The 21,355-nt window shown below is 37.2% G+C and overlaps 1 protein-coding gene and 1 long non-coding RNA gene across 2 annotated transcripts; both read left to right on the top strand.

The window, feature by feature from the left end:
* The first annotated feature begins 2,183 nt into the window (after positions 1–2,183).
* klf15 (Kruppel like factor 15) lies at positions 2,184–12,024 on the top strand. The gene is made up of 3 exons (XM_084098728.1): positions 2,184–2,408; positions 4,539–5,793; positions 9,723–12,024. Exons 2-3 carry the CDS (start codon positions 4,616–4,618, stop codon positions 9,889–9,891), a joined length of 1,347 nt encoding a protein of 448 aa, XP_083954854.1. The 5' UTR covers positions 2,184–2,408; positions 4,539–4,615; the 3' UTR covers positions 9,892–12,024.
* Positions 12,025–13,045: 1,021 nt separating this feature from the next.
* LOC311073215 lies at positions 13,046–21,117 on the top strand. The gene is made up of 4 exons (XR_014604118.1): positions 13,046–13,510; positions 15,198–15,322; positions 15,427–15,583; positions 20,877–21,117. It is a non-coding gene; the product is annotated as an uncharacterized lncRNA (long non-coding RNA).
* The last annotated feature ends 238 nt before the right edge of the window (positions 21,118–21,355 follow it).

The following is a 21,355-nucleotide window of genomic DNA, read 5'->3' as shown; positions in this document are numbered from 1 at the left end:
TTGACCAAAGTTTTGCTGACAAGTTCAAAAATATTTGGCAGTCATAAAGTCAATCATGCAAACAGGTTGACTCTCTTCAGCTGACAGGTCTGTGTTTGCCCTCTGTCATTACTTGACCACCCACTGGCACCATAACTTCACCACAGTACAAGTATGAAACTGCTCACTCTAGTGCTTGAAGACCTGTGAGTCTTGCTTGGCTTCTAGGACACCATCTAAAAACAAAACACGTTTACTGTCAGTAAGCACTGAAGAGGTGAGTTAGCTGAGACAGATTTGATCCCCTCTACTAAAAATACACTGTGTGACTTCATACAGCCACAAGCGGAAAACAACAACAACACCTCGTGTGTAAGCTGCGTCCAAGATGATCCTTAAAGTCCTCATGTAGTCCATTTCAAACCGTGTTTTTCAGATTATTTTAAGGAGAAAATACACAGCAAAAGTGCTGATTGATGAATTTGCACATGGTTTGTTTTAAAGCATATTATAAAACGGTTAGTTCCAATCCTTGATTTTGATTGGTCAATAGCTGTGTGTTATTCACGATAAAACACGACTATGACCGCTTCACCCAACGGTTCTATGTATCACTACACAACACCCCTAGCAGGCACTCTTAGCAACGTAAACATACGTTTGTTCTCATTGATATTGATCATTGAAGCTTATAGAGTAGAGTATTGAGAGATCGAGTAAGCGAGAGTACTTGCATTTACAGTGTGTATATATAGCATTTTCCTTCAGGTCAGTCCTATATTCATTATAAAAAATCAGTTTGAATGTCCGCTGCGATATCTTGTCCTTTTTAGTCAAGGGGTTTTTCCGTGACACACTAACTTAGTCATTCGTCAGTTGCGTCTTCCTTTTCCGTGTTCACAATTTCGAGTCCTTTCAATATAAAAGTCTTCTCTACCGACTGACTCACTCATATAGACAGTTGTTGTTATCTAATGGCGTAACAATGTAACTTCTGTTGCTGTTTACGGCCAGGGACTACTTTTTCCAGCGGAAGGAATGCTTTTAGTGATTTTACTTCATGAAAGTTGCAAAGATACATATTTTTCAGCTTTAATATTTGTATTGTGTGGCAGCAGTTTTATAAAAGCAATAAGGTATTCCAGGATAGTGCTGTATCGTGAAGAAGTCATGGTTGAAGGGGTTGCACGCCCGTCAGCCGTGACTTATTCACGATACAGCTCAGCCTCGAGTACCTTATTGCTTACTTAAAAAACACCACATAGACATATAAACATTAAAAACCTGATTTTCAACAGAGGGGGACTTTAACATATCTATCTATCTATCTATCTATCTATCTATCTATCTATCTATCTATCTATCTATCTATCTGTTTGTCTGTCTTTCTATCTTTCTGTCTGTCTGTCTGTGCTATAAATATGTAGTTATAGTTAATTTGTATTAATTCTTGCACGCCACTTATATACTGCAATATATAAATGTAAATGTTTTCTATCTGTTACTTTAATGGCCATATAGGCTACCTTGTATTTCCAAGCGCAGGCAGAAAAATCTTATCTAGCAACATTGTTTTGACCTAGTTGACTGCCTATTATCAGTACTTATTGTACTGGTTGGAGTTGTTTGACTTTATTGTGAATGTCTTGTTTTTTTCTTCTTCTCATGAGTTTTAGACACACCCTGGAAAAGTTGCAGAAAAAATGCTGGTTCAAAGTCTTTCTTCCCTCTCATACATTTAAGTTAGACTGGTTAAAAGTTAATCCAGGACACAGAAATATTTTCACAGGCTCATAGTTTATTTATCAATGAAAAAGCATGAATCGGGTAGTCATTAACATTTTTGTCACATTCAAATGCTTGATATGCAATTTGTCTATGAGGACAGCACTTAAATCCCATATTAAATTGTCAGCAGCAGTAATCTCATCAGATTAATCTCACAACACTCATGCCATTTGAGATGAGTTTATTGTAGGCTATAATAGTGCTGTTATTAAAATGTGAAATAAAAAGCTCCCTTCATTAATGACAACGTTTGCACTTTGAACTCAGATCAGATGCACTAATATTACAGCACCCCTGCAAGAGTTAAAGCTCCGACAGTTGACAGAAGCAAACGTGTACTGTTCTGCTGTTCATTGACGACAAAAGGCAAGAGTCCAGCCTCCGTCGACAGCTCCACCAATCCCAGTGTGTGGAGCAGGCGAGCCTTCAGCAGCCTTCCCCAAATCTAGTCTTAAAGCCCACAAGACAAGATCGTGTGACAGCAGCGTAATAGCTACTATAGAGGAGAGCATGATCTGCCATGAGACCCTTCATGTCTCAAGGGCACATTTAACGGCTAATGAAGCATTCTTTAGCGAAGAGAAACGGATCGTACTAGAACTTTAAACGGCAAGGATTAATCCGAGGTTTTTTTTAGAGAGGTAAGTTTGATTGTTTTTACGCTTTCATTTGCGCGTCGAGTAGTCGCGTGGCATGCGCGGAAATTGCGTGCAACTATTTGCTGCGTCGAAACGTGAGGCAGATACTGCAGAATAATAATAATAAAGCAAAACAGCTAGAATTCACTGTATTTATTGAGTTAACTATATAAAGAGAGAGAGAGAGAGAGAGAACGAGAGTCTTAAAGGGTAAACGGGGCTGGGTGAATAAAATATATTATAGCCTATATTGTACATTTAATAGTTTATTAAAACATGCACGTTGCATATTTCGAACTTTATTGTAGGCCCACTGTTCACATTTTGCCCGTAATTAATATTTTTAGTTTTAAATGATTACAAAAGTAGTAGAATCAAATATTCAGCGCTTTGCATGTGTAGTCATAAAGTTCATTAATATTAATAAGTACACTTTTGTAACATGGATGTAACACTTGACACTTGAATGCTACAAAAATACTAAGATTTTTAAGTATAATTAAGTATAAAAAGTGACAAAGTTAATATTTGCATATTGTGGCAAGTTAAATTGATGGAAACACAGGCTATGTGATGTCGAACGTTAAGTAATTAACGAGAGATTTAAAGCGTCTAAGGGTATTTAAAAAACAATGTCTCCTCCAGAGTTTGCAGTGAACACATGTGGGTGTTGACACTGCCTGTAGATGTCAGGGTTATTCTCGGACATTCTGCAGCAGACAGGGGGCGCTAGAATCACCACTGCGTTTAATCACCAAGTTTCCAGTACTGATTAATGTGCTACTTCGTTCAGCTTCCTGTGGCGATGCCTAATGACAGATCTATAGACTTAGGCCTAGACCTTGAGTAGTGTATGTTTTAAGGATGAGTTAAACATGAGTCATGTTTGCTTATAGAAAGATTGGGTCTAGTTGTCAACCATTACCATGAGTGCACATTACCATTTACATTTTCGCTGTTTCATGAGTTGTTTTAGATTCCATAATTGCTTTACATTTGGTAAATACTTATCATTACTTCTTATTATGACAGTATCAGTAAAATCTCTATTGGAGTGGTTATTGCATTTCTGTTGCTACAGATTTCTTTTTCTTCATTTCAGTGCATGGGCCAAGGAATGCTATAATGTAATTACTAGCTTCAGTATTGAAGTTAGACTTTAGTGGTCAAATTCCCAGAAATGAACAATGTTGCTTTCTTGGATGTCTTACATACAGCTGATATGCTGATAGCAGCACTACAGTTGGTCTTTTATGCTAACAAGAAAGCATAAAAGAGTGAAAACTAAGAGAGTAAACTAAACAGAGTGAAAACTAGGCCTAAACATTTTTTTTATATATCAAATAGAACACAGACAAAAAAAAGGGAGAAAACTCTTAAGTTATTGAAGATAGCTTTTTGATTAAACGATGAGTTGTCTCACACATAACAGGATCACTTAATATGCTTGGTTTCCAATTAACTAAGACTCTTTGTGTGCACACAATGCTATCTTGTCTTAATGTGGTTAGCTTATAGCAAGAATTGTAGTGAGGGAGTATCATGTTCACATCCTTGTTTTAACGTTGACTTATACAGCTATTACAGTAAATTGTTTCCAGTGTCTCACACATCCACAAGGTAGGAGGTAATGGTAGCCTAGCCATTAGCCGCTGCTTGGCTATTTTCTAAAATATTCTTGTGGAGTGAAACAGAGTAATTGATTGCACCGAGTATGTTAACATGCACTTTTAGAATCTGACTTCAACTGGTATTTGCTAAGTCATTGAATATTTGAAGGATTAAACTCACTTTGCACATCACCGAAAAAATGCCAAGGCTAATTGTAATCTGATTAACGTGTGTATACAGTACATAATGAACGGCGTCTAGCTATCTAGGTCTGTTAACGCAGACTTCGCAAAAAACGTGACTGGTGTGAATTCAGTCGGATTAAATTATTACAAATTATTGTTCTAGTCTGACTGATATTTTACTTGAAAAGTGCATGTATACATACTGAGATCAAAAATCTTGTCTCAAAGTCACTTCAGTTGGACAGCCATGAAAACTGTTGTACAGTAAATCTCTTTAAATGTTATACAAAATGTCAAATTATTGCTAATCCCAAATTTGTTTCTTGTTTTTTTATAGACAGAGAAAGACCCGCATCATTCATAACAGGGAACTGTACAAGTGGCCGCCGTGCTAGGGACAGGCAGTAGCCAGGAATGGTGGATCACTTGCTGCTTGATGCAGAGACTTTCTTTCCTTACACTTGTTTGCTGCCAGCCCACAACCCATCGGATATGGTGACAGACGAGGGGGTGTACCATATGCTTCCATCTCCATTCTCAGAGGATAACCTGAGTGACTCATCTAGCCCACGTTCCTGTTCCAGCCCTGAGTCTCAGGTGTTGGGCTCTAGTTGTGGGAGTAACTCAAGTGGAGAAAGCCAAGATGGCCTTCTTGACTTCCTTCACTCTCAGTCCCTAACTTTGAGCCAAAACTTGTCCTCTTCTACCATTTTATCTCCCATGGTCCCTCCTGTCCTTCCCATGGGTCTGGCTTGGGAGTCACGACGGGACCGCACCACCAAAGAGGAGTGCTTCGAGTTCCCTGTTTTCCCTGGAGATTTGGAGGACCATGCTGGGCTACTGTTTCAGCCCACTCTGGAGGAGATCGAAGAGTTCCTAGAGGAGAACATGGAAGTGGTGGCCTTGAAGGAGGAAGCCGGTGAGGGTCTAGTGACCTGTACAAGCATCCAAGGAGCTATATCAGAACCTTGGGCCCAAAGCTTAGACCAAACAGTGCCTGTTTCAAGTGACATAGTCAACGCCATTTCTGATCCAAAAAGTGTGCAATCCACAGTAGGGGCCTCCACAAATCCTCAAAGCTCACTGAAAAAGGAGGACTCTTCAGGAAAGGTTGTGGTGGTGGAGAATCCTAGCATGCCTGTGATCCTACAGCTTCAGCCCATTCAAGTGAAACAGGAATTGAGCCCTAAAACAGCCCCCTCGCCACCAACACCACAACCTGCCTCGGACATCAAAATAACCCAGCTCCTTGTAAACATCCAGGGTCAAACCTTCGCCCTGGTACCTCAGGTGATCCCTCAAGCCAGCCTTAACAGCTCTTCCTCCAAGTTTGTCCGTATTGCCCCGGTTCCCATTGCCGCTAAGCCCTTAGGTCTCGGGGAGAATGGAACAGGTGACGGCCAGGAAGCAGGGCTTGTAGTTGGGGGTCACAAATTCCAAAAGAGCTCAGTAGCTGATCTTATTAAAATGCACAAGTGTACTTTCCCTGGCTGTGCCAAGATGTACACCAAGAGCAGCCACCTGAAGGCCCACTTGAGGAGACACACAGGCGAGAAACCTTTTGCCTGCACTTGGCCTGGCTGTGGCTGGAGGTGAGTGTACAAGGACAGGTATCCACAACTTATACATTGTCTTTGAAAATGTTGTTTGGACAGATAAGTCAACAGATTTTTGTTCTGTACAGTTACAAATGTGATTGCTGTACACATGTTTTTTTTTTCTACTCAAACACTGAGGTTAGCTGTCAAGGTCTGTATGTGTACAAAGGGCTTCACTCCAATAAGTTGTAGTTATTGCGAAAGCAGTGTGGTACATCATTATCTTTGTTGTCCATGAATGAACTTCAAACAGAGGCTACTTAGGACTCTATGTGGACTTGCCAAATCTAAAGATATGCTATCTTATTATTCATATTCCTTGCTTTTAAGGCATTTTGTACATTTTAAATGTAAGTGCCCATTTAAAATGAGAAGTGTTCTTCTCTTGGGTGGAAGTGTCCTTCCCACTTACATTAGAAGTGTCCAATCTTGCACTTGGAGGGCCAATGTTCTGCAGAGTTTATCTCCAACCTACCCCAACACACTTGCTTGGAAGTTTCTAGTAATCCTGAGGACCTTGATTAGCTGGTTCAGGTGTGGTTGATTGTGATTTGAGCTAAACTCTGCAGGAATAGTGTCCCTCCAGGAGCAGGATTGGACACCCCTGAATTGCATGAGCATAAAGGTAATGCTCCTTTATAATGTAACATAAAGGATAGCTTGTACAGTTTAGTAGAGCAAGTTTGGTTACTACCTTTACTTGAAAGGCTGTAATGTTGCATTTAAAATACAATGCGATTAAACATGCAATTGGGGCATGCTACACCACTACTCGTTGAACATTTTAGCATGTTACTGCAAAAAACTATACTATTTTGAAAACAGCTGAACTAAGTTTAGTTAGTAACGTTGCTACTTTACTCCCCCAACATTGCTTGATAATCACTTTGTATTGTACCTGTAAATTTCATTCACAATTTGTCCTTAGATTTTGGGTCTTGTTTTGTGTTATCTCTGCTGTTTGCAGATTAGATAAAGTCTTTGAAGAGGCAGACTTTGCCCTATTCACTGCTTCATTTGTTTACTCTTAGTCTATGTCCAGCTCCAATCTTTCTGAACAGGTCTGGATACTGTGTAAAGTGCACCAGCAGTTGTAGTGAGGTCAGGATTGACAGGATAGATAAAGTTTCAAGTGCCGGTCTTTGACAGAGACGAGTTTGGTTCTTATATTTTTGTATGCTTGTGGGTGATGTTTACTCTGAAGTGTAATCTTCAATTGATTGCATTAGTTATCAAGTTTGAGTAACTACATTCTTCAAGCACTTGGTCGTAGTAGTATCCCTGATTTAGTTATTACTAGGTTCCAAGTCCCTCTTTCAGATGTCTGTTTTTGTAAATCCACTGGTTTGTCTAGTTTCATGTCCGATTAAGACTCTGTAAGATTACCTAATTATTGTAAAAAATAATTTCCCGAAAGACAGGGAGAGGGCCCTAATCAAGTATGAAAACACTTTCTGTTCGAGAGGTCTGTTGTTATCAGTGACCTTGGTTAGCCTTGCTTCTGGATAGCAGTTGGCAGTGACTGTCCTTCAGCAGTCTGAGAGTCTGATTGAGGTCTCCGAGACACTGTCAGGAAATGGATGTAGGGAAGAAAGCAACAGAAGAATGCCCCATTGGCTGCCTCAAGCCTGGCTTCAGCAATGCTTTGCCAGCATTTTTAGCATTCCTTTGGTACTCCGCAAATAAAAGTGTCCAAGTGACACAAACACACAAAACCCTGCTCACACTTAGATTGGAAATTTCTTAGACCCAAAAGCACTCACAATAGCTTTAAACATGGTACTTGACTGGAAAACACACCAGTTGGCTTAGCTGCAGCATGCTAACGTCTTTGCACAGACGTCCTGTGCTTTGCTATTTCTCTTAGAGGGCCATACACCTGGAAACAAACCAGGAAGTACATACTTTATTTTATACTACTTGCACACAAAGGTTAATAAAGGACAAAACCTGCATGAAAAGCTGCAATGGAACTGATATAGTTTGCAGTATCAACATATGCGTGTAAGAGAGCAAACCAAAGTGCTCATCTGGTTTTGCAATGGAAAATGCAGATTTGGAATAAAGTTGAGGGCATAGATATCATAGATTGCAAATGAATAACTCTGTCCACAATGCATTTGAATGGAAGTTAGTTAATAGCATATGCTGTAGAGCGTGCTGAAACAGCTCTGTTTGTGAGCTCTGACGTCCAACAAGGAGGGGCACCTCATCCCATCCTATCCCACAGGGCAACAATTAGTCCACCACCATCCCATCCCAACATGCTTCAAAGACTTACTCGCATACCATGCATGCGATATTACAGAATGAGAGATACTTTGTCAGTCAAAAAAACATCACAGTTTGCTTGGCATCATGCAGTAGTTAACCTATGCTATGTGAGTAAGATGCTGATATCATCTCTTTTGAGTATGAAATGAGAATCATCTTGTTAGTTTTGTTAGTCATGTTGTCGCTGCAGGGGTTTTATTTTTGGATTGAGCACAAAGCTAGTGCATTACTGTTAGCATAGCTGCAACTGTACTTTTCCTGTCTAAGCTTGTTGTAAAACTGGAAGAAAAGCCTAGCTGGAGAGAGAGAGAGAGAGAGAGAGACTGTTTTTTATAGCCTTGCAAATACTCTACACATGTTCCCGGTACATTAGAAACAGATACTACCTCGCCTATGGCTTCATGTGAAACCGTGGCATGGGGTTGAGCAAGAGTTGGTTCTCCTGGTTTTCTCATTTCAGAAAGAAGTACACACTATCTTCAGATGCTTTTTATTGAGTAAGATATATATTGGTAGTATAAAGGTAGTGTAAAGTTGACAGTTATTTGTATACCAGGGATGTAATATAACTAATTTCCCAGGAGTCTCTATTACTTTGGTCTGTGCAGGGTATATGGTATAACGTGAGAAAGAGAGAACTGCAAATTGAGTTAAAGAAAATGCTTCCATATTTTCTAAAATAGAAGAAGAAAAAAAGCGGTGTGTTTTCCTCCTCCTGGGTCTTGGTTCTTATAGTTGCTTTCAGAAAACATTAACAGTCGTGAATGTGGTGCAAATCTACTTTTGGAACTTGAGCATTGGGTTAAGCGCCAAGTTAAATATAGTTGCTCATTAGATCTGCTCCGAGCTCAAACCATTTGCTGCTCAGTTGTGAAGACACTGAGCAATTGTTTGACAGTTTTAATGGACATTGCATGCATTCCCTATCAAACTATTCAACTCGAAGCCTGTGAAAAGGATTTCACTCTCACTGATTCAGTGCTTTTCATTTTGTTACTCAGTAACTCCAGCACTATTTTTTACCTTTTGTCTGATTTCACAGCAACGATTGCTCTTACAAAATCACAAATTTAAGGGAAGACACTGAGACAGGAACAAAAAGATGTGCAGTAGGGTTTATTAATGTGAATAATGAGCTCTCTTGTCCAAGTAGGCTTTGATTTATGATCTGTTCTGCTCATTGTTTTGTATTTCCAAAATGCATGACTTCTTTTCACAAACTTTTATTCCATAATCTGATGCATTTCTTAAAAAAAAAAAAGGATAATCAATTAGAAAAAACAAAATCCTGAAACTGTGGCGTAACATAGGATAATGGTTTTGAAAAGAAAGAGGATAGTTGTTTCAGTGGAAGAAGTTGGCATACTTAAACGAAGATTACCTTGATTACAAAGACGAGGAACATACAGAGTAAATAAGGACCATGTTGTCTTCAAAACAACTGTCAATGAAGCATTTAGGCCCTCTGCCTTTTTTAGACACGGTCATAAATCAAAATACAAACGAAAGCAAAAAGCCAAGTAGTACAGTGCTTTTCACAATGCATGAGCTTCACAGAGAAAAAAAAAAAAATGCAAAAAATGCAAAACATGAATCGGATCAGTGCACAACCATTGATATTTGGCTTTATCTCTGGATTCTTCTTGCAGATTCTCCCGGTCGGACGAGCTGTCACGGCATCGTCGGTCTCACTCTGGAGTTAAGCCCTACCAGTGCCCTGTCTGCGAGAAGAAATTTGCCCGCAGCGATCACCTGTCCAAACATATCAAAGTCCATCGCTTTCCACGAAGCAGCAGGACAGCGCGCACTGCACACTGACCCCACACAGCCCTCCCACCATGGAGAGTGATAGAGATAGAAAGAACGGACGAACAAAACAAAGAAAGAGAGAAGGACAGAATAATTTGTGGTACTGTGATAATTTATTACGCGAGGCTTGGATGAACTGAAGAAGAGTTTGTTCTGAAACTGTTACTTGACTTGTCGGCCTCACAGATGTTGTAAGCTTCGTAGATTGTATTTTTGTAGTGTTCATGATTGTTTTCTATGTTCCGAGAACAATTTTTTTTTTGCAACATGTAACATTCAAAGTATTTTTTTTGTTGTACTTTGAGGTATGAATTGTTGATGTATCTGCCAGTCATCAACATTCCTTGCTCAATATCACGATAATAAAAATCGCTTCTTTTTGCCAACGTAACGCGTTTAGCTCCTCTAAACCAAAAAAAAAAACTCGGGTTCATTTGAACTACTGATCATTGGTAGGACTGTGCCATTATAAGCTATTGGCAAACATGGAGGCTTTTCCTCTTGACTTTCAGTTGTATGCTAGTAAACTGTGAAACGCCTCTTGGACAGACCATAGAGCGAATCAACGGAAGTCAAAACACGCACATTTGTCATATGTGAATTGGCCTCATGATCAGTATTGAATTTTTTCCCCTTTTGTTGTCAATACAAAACCTTTCTTCTTTTCATTTTTGTCATTTTATTGGTTGCTTTCATCATAAAAAAAACAAAACCTTCCATGCCTTTCTCTAATCTAAATGTTTGCAGCTGGGGCCAAGGCATTTGTGGGGAAGTGTTTGCGGTTAGAAAATATTTTTGACAGCAATGCAACATTTTACATCTGAGAAATCCCATGATCCAAGTCAGTCAGTTGATGGCTAAGCTAGGTCAAAACACACGCATCAACCATTTCTAACCTGCCTCAAACAGTCCTTTTGACCTGGGACTACTTCACGATCTGCCAAACTGTCTCCGCGAGACGAGCTTGAATGACATGAACTGGAATTGCAAGGTGCTAACCGGCCTCAACCGCGAGCTCCCGCACAGGGTACTCTTGCAGCTCAAATCCTCATGCTTGGGAAATGTAGTCTGGAACTCATCTGGAGTTCAGAGAGGACATTCTTCATGGGAACTGTAGTCATGGACACAGCTTGACTACTGATAGGGCATGCTGACCATGTGTTCGCTAAAGAATGCGTGTGGGGTGCTGATAGTTAATGCTAATATTTAACTAAATTATACCGTGTTGTATAATTGGATTTTTAGGAGAGCTTCGGATCAACCTTGGCAATGCAATCTGTTCTATGCAATCTGTTTTTGCCAAAACAATAGCCTGAATGGAAACAAGTACAAAGTTACCCAGAGTGCCTCAGGTGATGAATCAACTTGTTGCACTTTGTACTGCGCCAACAGGCACAACAGCCAGCGGTATTAGAGATGCATCCACGTATATATATATACAGTACGTATAGTGTGATGTGCTCGGATTTGACTGTGGTTTAGAGGAACACATAGAAACGATTATGGTGTCGTTTTGCTGCTCTGCTTATAATATTTAGCAACTGTTGTGGTCAGGAAATCTGATCTCAGATCCGACATCGCAGAGTGGGAAGAAACTAGAACCACTCAAACCTCTCGCAGACCAGAAGATTCCTCTAGGAATGAAGGAAACACATTTGTCTACATACAGTATATGAATGTTTTGCTGCTGTTGGTGCCTGTTTAACATACAGACCAGTGCCAAACATGTTTTTGTTGCTCTCGGAAAGAGAAAACCGCCATCCAGTCCATGATTGGTTCCGTTGTTCAAAACCCCACTTAAAACACAGAAAAATTACGTCACGAGTCACACAGACACCCAGGCGGAGGCTGCGTACTGTTAGTGATGCATTCCTTGCCGTCTACATGGAAGTCTAGGTGAAATCGGTGCTTATGGCCAACATTGAATGTATGTATACTGTATGTACAGACTTTGTACAAAATGTTGTTGGATCAGAGAGTACCGGATATTCTTTTACTGACGCATCTCATATCTTTGATTGTATAAATGTCCCCTGTAAAATGTAAACCAATGTACATAATAACAATTCAATATATATATAAATATTATATATTTTTCTTGATATACATCAGATGCATTTACAAATAAATTGAAAATAAGAACTTTTTGTTTTCGAGTTACTCTGTTTTCATATAGCTTAGGCTCAAAACATACTGAAGTATGTGAATGCAAATGCAAAAAGCTACATGATCGATTTGATGTGAATGGAAACACAGCTGTGCACTGCATTGTCTGTCAGAGCAAACTTATTTCCAGTTTGAACAACTCAACGGCAACAGTTGTAAGTGCATTTTGCAGAGTAATTGAATTCAAATAGATGCGATTTCTTTGTGCACTTGTGTAGAGTGTATTGCTGGCTTCTGATATACAATGTTGCCTTAGAATGACTCATGGCCTCATACCAGTGATGTCTAATTATAGTTGTACCAATTCAAAATACTATGTAAGGGGTCGAGAGAGAAATCGTGCCTTATAATTCCAACTCCTACATTGAAACCACTCACTTCCTAAAGAAAGAAAGCATTTAAGCAGCCATGTGCTTTTCTTTTTAACAACAGAGTATAAGTGAGCCAAACAGTAAAGGTTAATATGTCATAAGAGATCTTTAGTAGATCTGTTCAATCTTTTACAGATGAACCTTGTTTGATTCTCATAATCTGATGCTGATAAAAGATTTATTTTAGGACAACAGCATTTTAATTGATATATTTTTCGACTGAATTGCACGATATAAACTTGATATAAACTTGTCTTTTTTTCCTCAGAATTGGACTTTATTATTTGCAATTGCGAGTTTATATCTCACAATTCTGACTTTTTTTATCAGAATTTCGAGATATAAACTCGCAATAGCAAGAAAAAAGTCAGAATTGTGAGTTTATATCCCGCAATTCTGACTTTATAACTCGCAATTGCAAGTTTATATCTCGAAATTACCTTTTAAATTGTTTTATTGCATGGTGGAAAAAAGCTTCCATAGTATTTACTTTTTAAAATATAAAATGAATAAATAATAATATATCAACAACAACAACAACAACAAAAAAATCTATGAATATATGTAAGGTTTCAAAAAGCTTAATACCTGATTTTTTGTGTGTTTATTTTGTTTTTATTGGATTTTTGTGTTTATTCCCTTGTAGGGAACGACATCTTGTACTGTAGTCCGCAACATAATCAGATTCACTAACATCTAAACAACATCTCCAACAAGAACAACAACCAATAGTACAGGAGTCCAGCGCATGTTGTTTAAGCTGAGTCACCCAGGATAAGGACAGATTGAGTATGATGCTCGTGAAGGGCCCTGATGTTTATGGCTGACAACTCCAATTTATGTTGCTCCCTTCACAAGCCCCCAACCACATGTGGCACTCCTAAAGATGAGAGGGAGGGAGTCAGGAAGAGAAGAATGCAGTGAAGTGATTCTCTTTTTATGGCCATCTGTTGGACATGCTCACTGGTATGAAGGCGATCCTCAGCAGATTGCCAATATCTCCAGACGTTAGCTAATATGACTGATCTTGGACCTGTTTGACCATAAACGGCAGTCCTGTCAGGATGACTCCAGATTTGGTTCTCGGAAATGTAATGTAATGTTTATTTTTATTTTCTTGTTTTCTTGTTGCATATCATACAGATCAACTATCATGAGGTCTTAGAGGAGAGTCAGCTGTTTACAGAGTGCTGGCAAATTTAGGTTCATAGTAAGAAAGTAACTTTCAGTGGATCGTTTACACTAATAAGTAATGCACTTATTGCATATAATGCACCTATTCTATTCTATGTCAGCAAGTACTTTGAGCTTCTTGATTTATTACAGTATACTATCCAGGCAACTTATTAAATGAACATGTTTTATGATTTTATTTCGGTTTAAAGCTATTAATCAGTCTTCCCGTGGTGGCTTCAACACTCACAGTTGTTTAGGGAACTCAGCTCTCCGGGTCTTGCTGTGCTCGGGGAAACGCAATGGTCTTCCAGCCATTTGACAGATTTATTTTTGGAGCATTTGCCGTTGTTGGAAAGAGTAGATCCATCTGTCATGACACCAAGGTAACTTTGGGTCAAGCGCATGACAGGTCACAGGAAATTATGTGGTGACTTATTTTATTAACGATTAAATGGAGTTGCTTACAAATGAGGCATTCATTGAAACCTGAATAAGGATGCATTTTCCATTTGGTCAATTTCTGTAAGATTTGAAACATTGAGCAATGTTGCAGTCAGTGGGCAACCAGGTGAGATCTAAAGTATCCAGATATAAATTTGTTGCCCATTCTCAATGGGAAAGTGCCCAAGAAACATTGCCTGGCAACATTGCTCAAAGATGTTGCCCCATGTAGCATCACCTTTAGGCAATGAATGTCTTGAAGTGTTAATCAATTGCATTGTGCAATTTACAATAAAATACTAATAAAAATTGATATGTTGTGGAACATTTCAAATCAAATTGCTGATCGTCCTGTTATTAATGTTATGGCCTTCTTTAATTGACAACAATATGACATTTCTAAAAATAGTGGAAGAAATTAAGTGTTAAAAATATTAAATATTTACTAAAATAGTACAAATAAATAATTGATGTTTTTATTTATTAATAAATATATATATATATATATATATATATATATATATATATATATATTATATTTTTATTATTTTTTTTACTTTTTTTTTTTATATGAAAACTCCATATAAAGTTTTAAACTGACAGCTCAAATTTGGTCACTTCCTTTTTTATTATAAAAGTAGTAATAGAGAAACCAAAATTCAAGGACAAAATATTTTTTATATTAAACTGATTGACAGTATTTGTTTTAAATTCATTTTAATTTCATGTAATTTTTAATAGCATTTTATAATAAAATAATATTAAAATCTTATTAATACACTAAATAATATTTATATAATATATAATATAAAATTTCAGAATAATATTAATACAATACAATACAACACAATACATTATAATGTAATATATTTTCTATGAATGGCTATACATGTAAAAATAAAAAAGTATCTACTCCTTTAAAATATTTATTAAAAGTATTCCATCACATGGAATCCATCACATATTTTTATAGTAAAAGTTTATAATATATATTCATTCAATTATTATAAATTAACATTCTCCTCCTAAAAAAGCAGAGCATTTTAATTCTCAGTGGAATCTGACAGCTTTAGTTTGAAAAACGACTTACTGGTGTACATGTGTGAGATGATTTATGAATATTCCTGCACATATTGCTTTGCTTTTGTTCCCTCTGCACAGGATTTCATTATAACTCACAGCTTTGTGGTGAACATTTGTAGGATTCTCAATCGAACCTCTGACCGCAACATTACCATCAGATTCATCCCAGATAATAAAACACAGATTTGAACATTGTTGCTGTGGTCAGTATTCTGAAGGCTCTCTCTCTCTCTCTCTCTCTCTGCTATTCAGTTTTCATGTTGTCATATCCAAACTTCATGCGGACGGGATTCTTTTTGTCTTGCAGGAGGGATCAGAATTTTAGATACAAGTCCAAAGGATATAAAAGTGTAGAAACTTGATCTCTTCATCAAGATCTCAGTCTAGAAACATCTTGAAGGAACGGAGATGTTGGCAGCTCCTCTCACCTCTGTTTCCAGCCTGAGACGCATTCTTTTCTTCCGGTAATAAAACTGTCAATCCCTTTAATTTACTGTGAGTCTGGGCAAAGCCTGGTTTGGTGCTGCAGTCACTTTGTGCACAAAATGTTTTCTGTGTTCACGTACAAGGAATGAACTTGAATACATCGGTGCACATCTAGCTGCATACCCAGTTAACAGGGAGCATTCTCACAACTTTGGCTAACGTTCTGTCAAGGTTCTCTCAAAGTTGTGAACAAATCGAACGTTCATTCAAAGTTATCTGGTCTTTAATAATGTTCTCAAAACATTAACATTATACATTGTTCATGAAGCATTTTTGGTTGTAAGTCATTTATAAGTGGTTAGTTAATGATGAACTAGTCATTTACAGAGCATTCATAAATGAGTAGCAAGTGATATACTAACATTTTATGTATGTTTTGTAAATTCCGTTATAAGTCATTTACATGTGATTAGTAAATGATTAACTAATTATTTACGAAACATGACTATGCGTTCATAAATGATTAATAAGTGATATGTTAATTATTGTATGTAAGTTTTGTAGATTCAGTTATAAGTAATTTACAATTGATTAGTAAATGATTAACTAGTCATATACAAAACATGAATATGCGTTTCATAAATGTTTAATAAATGTATTTTGTATATATATATGTAGCAATTAGAGGGTGCAAAAAGTGTTGTAAATGCCTTGAATACACGCACAGATCATTTGTAGGTATATGTAACACATTTACAAGTGATGAATAGTTTACACTTTAGATTAGGGGATGCAGAAAGTGTTGTAAATGATTTATTCATGCGTTTACACATCTATAACAGGTGTTGAACACTGTAGTGTGTACTGCAGTGTAAGTGCTGACTGGTGAGGGTATAGACAGCTTCTCTGAAACACATGGAGTCTTTAACCACTGTGCACCTGATGTGAGCAAAACATACAAAAAAATGAAACATTATTTATTAAACATTTATGAAACGCATAGTCATGTTTAGTAAATGATTAGCTAATCATTAACTAATTAATTGTAAATGACTTATAACTGAATCTACAAAACATATAATGAACATATCACTACTTAATCATTTATGAATGATTAGTCATGTTTTTTAAATGATTAGTTAATCATTAACTAATCAATTGTAAATGACTTGTAACACAATTTACAAAACATACATAAAATGTTACTCAAATGCTACTCATTTATGAATGTTTTGTAAATGATTAGTTCATCATTAACTAATCACTTATAAATGGCTTACAACTGAACGTTATTATAGAATGTTGGTAACCTAACAGTTGACGGAACTCATTGACTTCAATGGTATTTTTTTTACTACGATGGAAGTCAATGGCTACATCGACTCTTTGACTACCAACATTCTTTAAATTATATTCTTGTGTTCATAAGAAGAAAGAAACTCATATGATGTATATAAAACGTAGGTAAATGGACTTGATCGTCTATAATTCTGTATTTATGACACATGTAAGCAGAAAACAACTGGATTCCAACATTCTCAGATCAGTTTCAGTCCTCAGTGATATGTTTTACCGACCAAATCACGCCGTTTTTACTTCCTTTTCGGCCTTAGCTTTTCCGGTTCATTACGTCTACCTTGGTGGTTTCGCGTAAGTGTAAAGTATAAATGCAGATATCGGATATGGGTCACTTTTAAAAGCTGGTTGGATATAATCAACAAATCAGAACTGGGCATCAAGACCTAAATGCGGCATGTGTCAGGCCTCAAACCTTGGCAGCCATTCCTTTCCCTGGCGAGTACAAGCCTGAAAACAGAAGTGTATTTGTTAGCTGTGAAGCCCTTTTTTCCTTCCCAGCTCAAAGGAAAGGCAATTGATTGCTGAAGAGAAAGGACAGCAACACAATACAAGATGTCAAGCATGGAAAAACCCTGTCTAATATCTCACATCAGTATTTCTTTTTTTTTTCACACACACACACACACACACACACACACACACACACACACACACACACACACACACACAAATCAAATAAATGCTGTTTTTGAACTTGGTATTCATCAAAGAATCATGAAAAAAAATGTATCACTGCTTCCACACACATTTTTTTAGCAGCACAGCTGTTAGAAATATTTCTTGAGCAGTAAATCAGCATATCAGAATGCTTTTTGAAGGATCATGTGACACTGAAGACTGGAGTAATGATGCTGAAAATTCAGCTTTTCCATAACAGGACATTTTAATGACATTTCAGAATATAATAAAATAGAAGACAGTTACTTTAAATTGTAATAATAAAAAATAAAATGTTTTGATGTATTTTTGATCAAATGAATGTAGCCTAGATGAGCAAAAATCCTTTTGAACAGTATTTGGATGCACTGCTGTGATATATTGACTGCATAGAATAAATATTTCTTTTTTTTTGCACTGGGAATGAATTACTCATAAACCCCATGGCACTTCTGTTCCACTTCGATACAGATTAAGAAATATATTACCAGCTGACTGAGGCTGGCAAGGACCGGGGTTATCATTAGACAATATGGTGTTACAATAGCGAAAGGAGGAGACATGCACTCATTTCACTCTGCTGAAGGTTATTGGCTCACAGCCCCATTGTGTGTACGTGTGTGTGTGTGTGTGTGTGTGTGAGAGAGAGAGACATTGAGAAAAGATGCACTTCGTTGTGCAAAATCCCTCATCAGGAGGGTTTCTGAAGACTGTTTAATATTGCATAATGTGATGGCCTCATTTCACACAGCTGTGCAATGTTTACATTGCGAGACATGCAATTTAGCCTGTCTCGGGTGATCCATGAATGTATGTTGTGTGTATATTAGTGTTTAGCATGCATGTATGGGTAATAGTGGGTAATAGTGCTACATTTAAAAAGTACATAAATTAACAAAAAACAGAACTGCAAAAATAACAAACAGGTTATCCAAACAGGATTGAACCCCACTGACTTTTATTGTATGGATAAAAAACACAGAAGCATTGTTCAAAATATTGGTTGTGCTTCATAGAAGAAAGTATGTCATAGATGATTGGAACAACATGAGGGTGAGTAAATGATGACAGAATTTTCATTTTTGGGTGAACTATCCCTTTTAAGATTCTGTTTTATCCCATGTGAGACCAGAATATCAGATTTCCAAACCCGTTAACCTCATCTGGAACTTAATAAATATCCTGATGAAAAATGTTTACTCATCTCATGTGTGTGAGCCTGTTGCATGCAAGAAAATTTGGTCAGCCCTTGGGAACATTGCAGTTTCAACACTTGAACTGATCAATAATGAAATAAAGCAATAATGCCAGATGCTTTATTTTACCAGATTTTTGTCATATCCAAATGTCTGGAAGCACATCACATGCCTTTTATTATAGTCTGAGCACTAGGATCCGATACGTGGAGGAAATGCAAATGATTCTCAACACTTTGTTCTCCTGAACTCGCCGAAACTCCGAAACAGTGGCTGTAATCTTTCTTCCATAATAAAACACTCACAGACTCTGTGAGTTTTTCCTCTGTGAGTTTTTCATATAGAGCTAAAGCAATTTACAACAACTTGCATAGTGGCCATAATTTGATGGTTTAGGAATCAAAGTCTTTACTAGAATATCATACCAACAGCTCTAGAAAACACCGTTATCTGTGGTTCAGTCATCAACACTGGAAACTTACATAACTTAATGTGGATTTAGTCAGCTAGAATTTGTACAAATAAAAAAGACTTTGATCCAGTACAAAGATATCAAATTACATTATTTACAGTATAGGAAATTGTACGTTTTTTCTTCATATTTACTATTATTAGTAGTATATTTTTTTATTGCATATAAGAATGTGCTAAGTTAATGTGTGTCAGATATGTGTAATCTTTGCACAGTGCAAAATATGTTTTGTCACGTAATAAAAAAAAGAAATCGTCATATGAAATGTGTGCTTTTAAGGAAAGAAAATTATTTCATATTAATCAGTCAGCCATGATTATTCAGATTTTTTCACAAAAGTAATAATTTATGTGTAAAACTTTTTTAATGGGTAAACCTGAAAGGCAAATAAAGTCTTATGTATTGAGACTAGTTTGTAATTAAAATAATTTTGTTCAAATATATAATTTAAACAAACAGAAACCTCTGACGCTTTCTGACGCAGTTTTGCCTGGCTTGACCAGACACAACTTTCTCTCAGTCCTCTGTGTTATCGATCATGTGTTTACAGTGACGGTAAGAGCTCAGATTCAATCAATATTTGTCTCTGTGAACCTTTGCTGTTCAGGTAGCAATGACGTAAATGATTTCCAAACAGTCTGCTCTCTGACAGATAAATGGTTCATAGGGACATTTTCACCTCGATGGATGATGATGACAATCCATGAGTACAATCTGAAAGTACAATCTAAAAAGTCCTATATGCTGTGTTATTTGCTCTTTGATTAGAAGTCTTGATTTTTTAACAATCGCTAAAGCTGAAGTGTGTAATTTCTGTGCTAGAAGCTTCACCAAAGAGAATTGCAAATACTGTTTTCAAGCAGGTTTCCTGAATACTCTCCCTGTCTCCCATTGGTCTCCAAAAGACGCGTACTTCCACATATCCATCCTTCCCCATCACAGGAAGTTTCTGAGGTTCGCTTTCGGGGGAAAGGCGTACCAATATCGGTTTCTTCCCTTCACTTGCACCTTCACGAAATGCATGGATGCTGCTCTAGCTCCACCGATCCTAAACTCTAGAGCCTCCTCCATGAGGAAACTGTATGCATTAACCCTCTGGGGTCGGCAGTCACGCCGGCGTGACCAGCTCGCTTTTTTTCTTATCAGTGCAAAAGAGACTCAAAATACTCTGTTGATTTTGATCTTGCACATCATTATACAGTGTTATACATCATTCAAAACTGTTAAATGTCTTCTTTTATTTGTGTACACTCATAATAAAAAACAAAATGCACGTTCTGCCGTCTCTCTCAATGTGAAGTTCATTCTGAAACGCGACATTTTGAATTTGGGGTTTTCATAAGCTGTAAGCCATAATCATCAAAATTATAACTTTTGCACGATATTCTAATTTTTCGAGTTTCACCTGTATATTTTTCTCTAGTGTAGTGTTACTGAAGTGTTCCTTTTTAATGATATATAGACCGCCTACTATAGGCTATTGTTATTACTATTTTATGAAGCCCTACAAGTATAAGCCTACAAGGCACAACAAACCTGGTGTTCATCATATATATATATATATATATATAAAATCGTGCAGCCCTATAGTTTCTCTTGATAGCAGCATGTTCACAGTTTTTTTTATTTTTATTTTTTTTTATACAGGGACCAGGTGCCACTGATGAGTCCTGCTGACTTAAACATTCACATGAGTCTCTGTACATGAACATGGTAAAATGAAAAATCAAACACCTTGGAAATGACAGGTTTCAGGAATGGCACAAAGGTGTGTGACTGTTCAAGTCTCTGTCTTTAGATCAGTGTGTTCAATAATGTGCTTTTTTTGTCCTTTGTTGTGGATTATTTTTGGATTATGCTGTGTTGTAAATAAATCCAAACAATCAAAAAGCCATTCTTTTTTAAATCTCTCCTCATTCTTTGTTTATAGTTCTCTCACAGTCCCCACCTGATAGGGCCATTAGGGGAGGGTCTTTGTCTTTCTCAGGTGTGAAACACATCAATATTCATGATGATTCACGCCTCCTCGTATACAGCTTTCAAACACAAAACATGTCTTACAAATTTTAAATCAATATATTGTTTTATCTGAATGAGTATGCAGGATGATTTTCACATAGTTTTGA

The sequence above is a fragment of the Abramis brama genome (assembly GCF_963993115.1).
Source record: "Abramis brama genome assembly, chromosome: 22".
Taxonomy (NCBI): Eukaryota; Metazoa; Chordata; class Actinopteri; order Cypriniformes; family Leuciscidae; genus Abramis; species Abramis brama.
This window is presented reverse-complemented; position numbering and strand designations above follow the sequence as displayed.

What these genes read in the sequence shown, in the direction of transcription:
- klf15 (XM_084098728.1), top strand. Translation starts at nt 4,616, where the DNA reads ATGGTGGATCACTTGCTGCTTGATGCAGAGACTTTCTTTCCTTACACT. An exon ending in TGGCCTGGCTGTGGCTGGAG is followed by an intron (nt 5,794 to 9,722) that starts GTGAGTGTACAA and finishes TTCTTCTTGCAG; the next exon opens with ATTCTCCCGGTCGGACGAGC.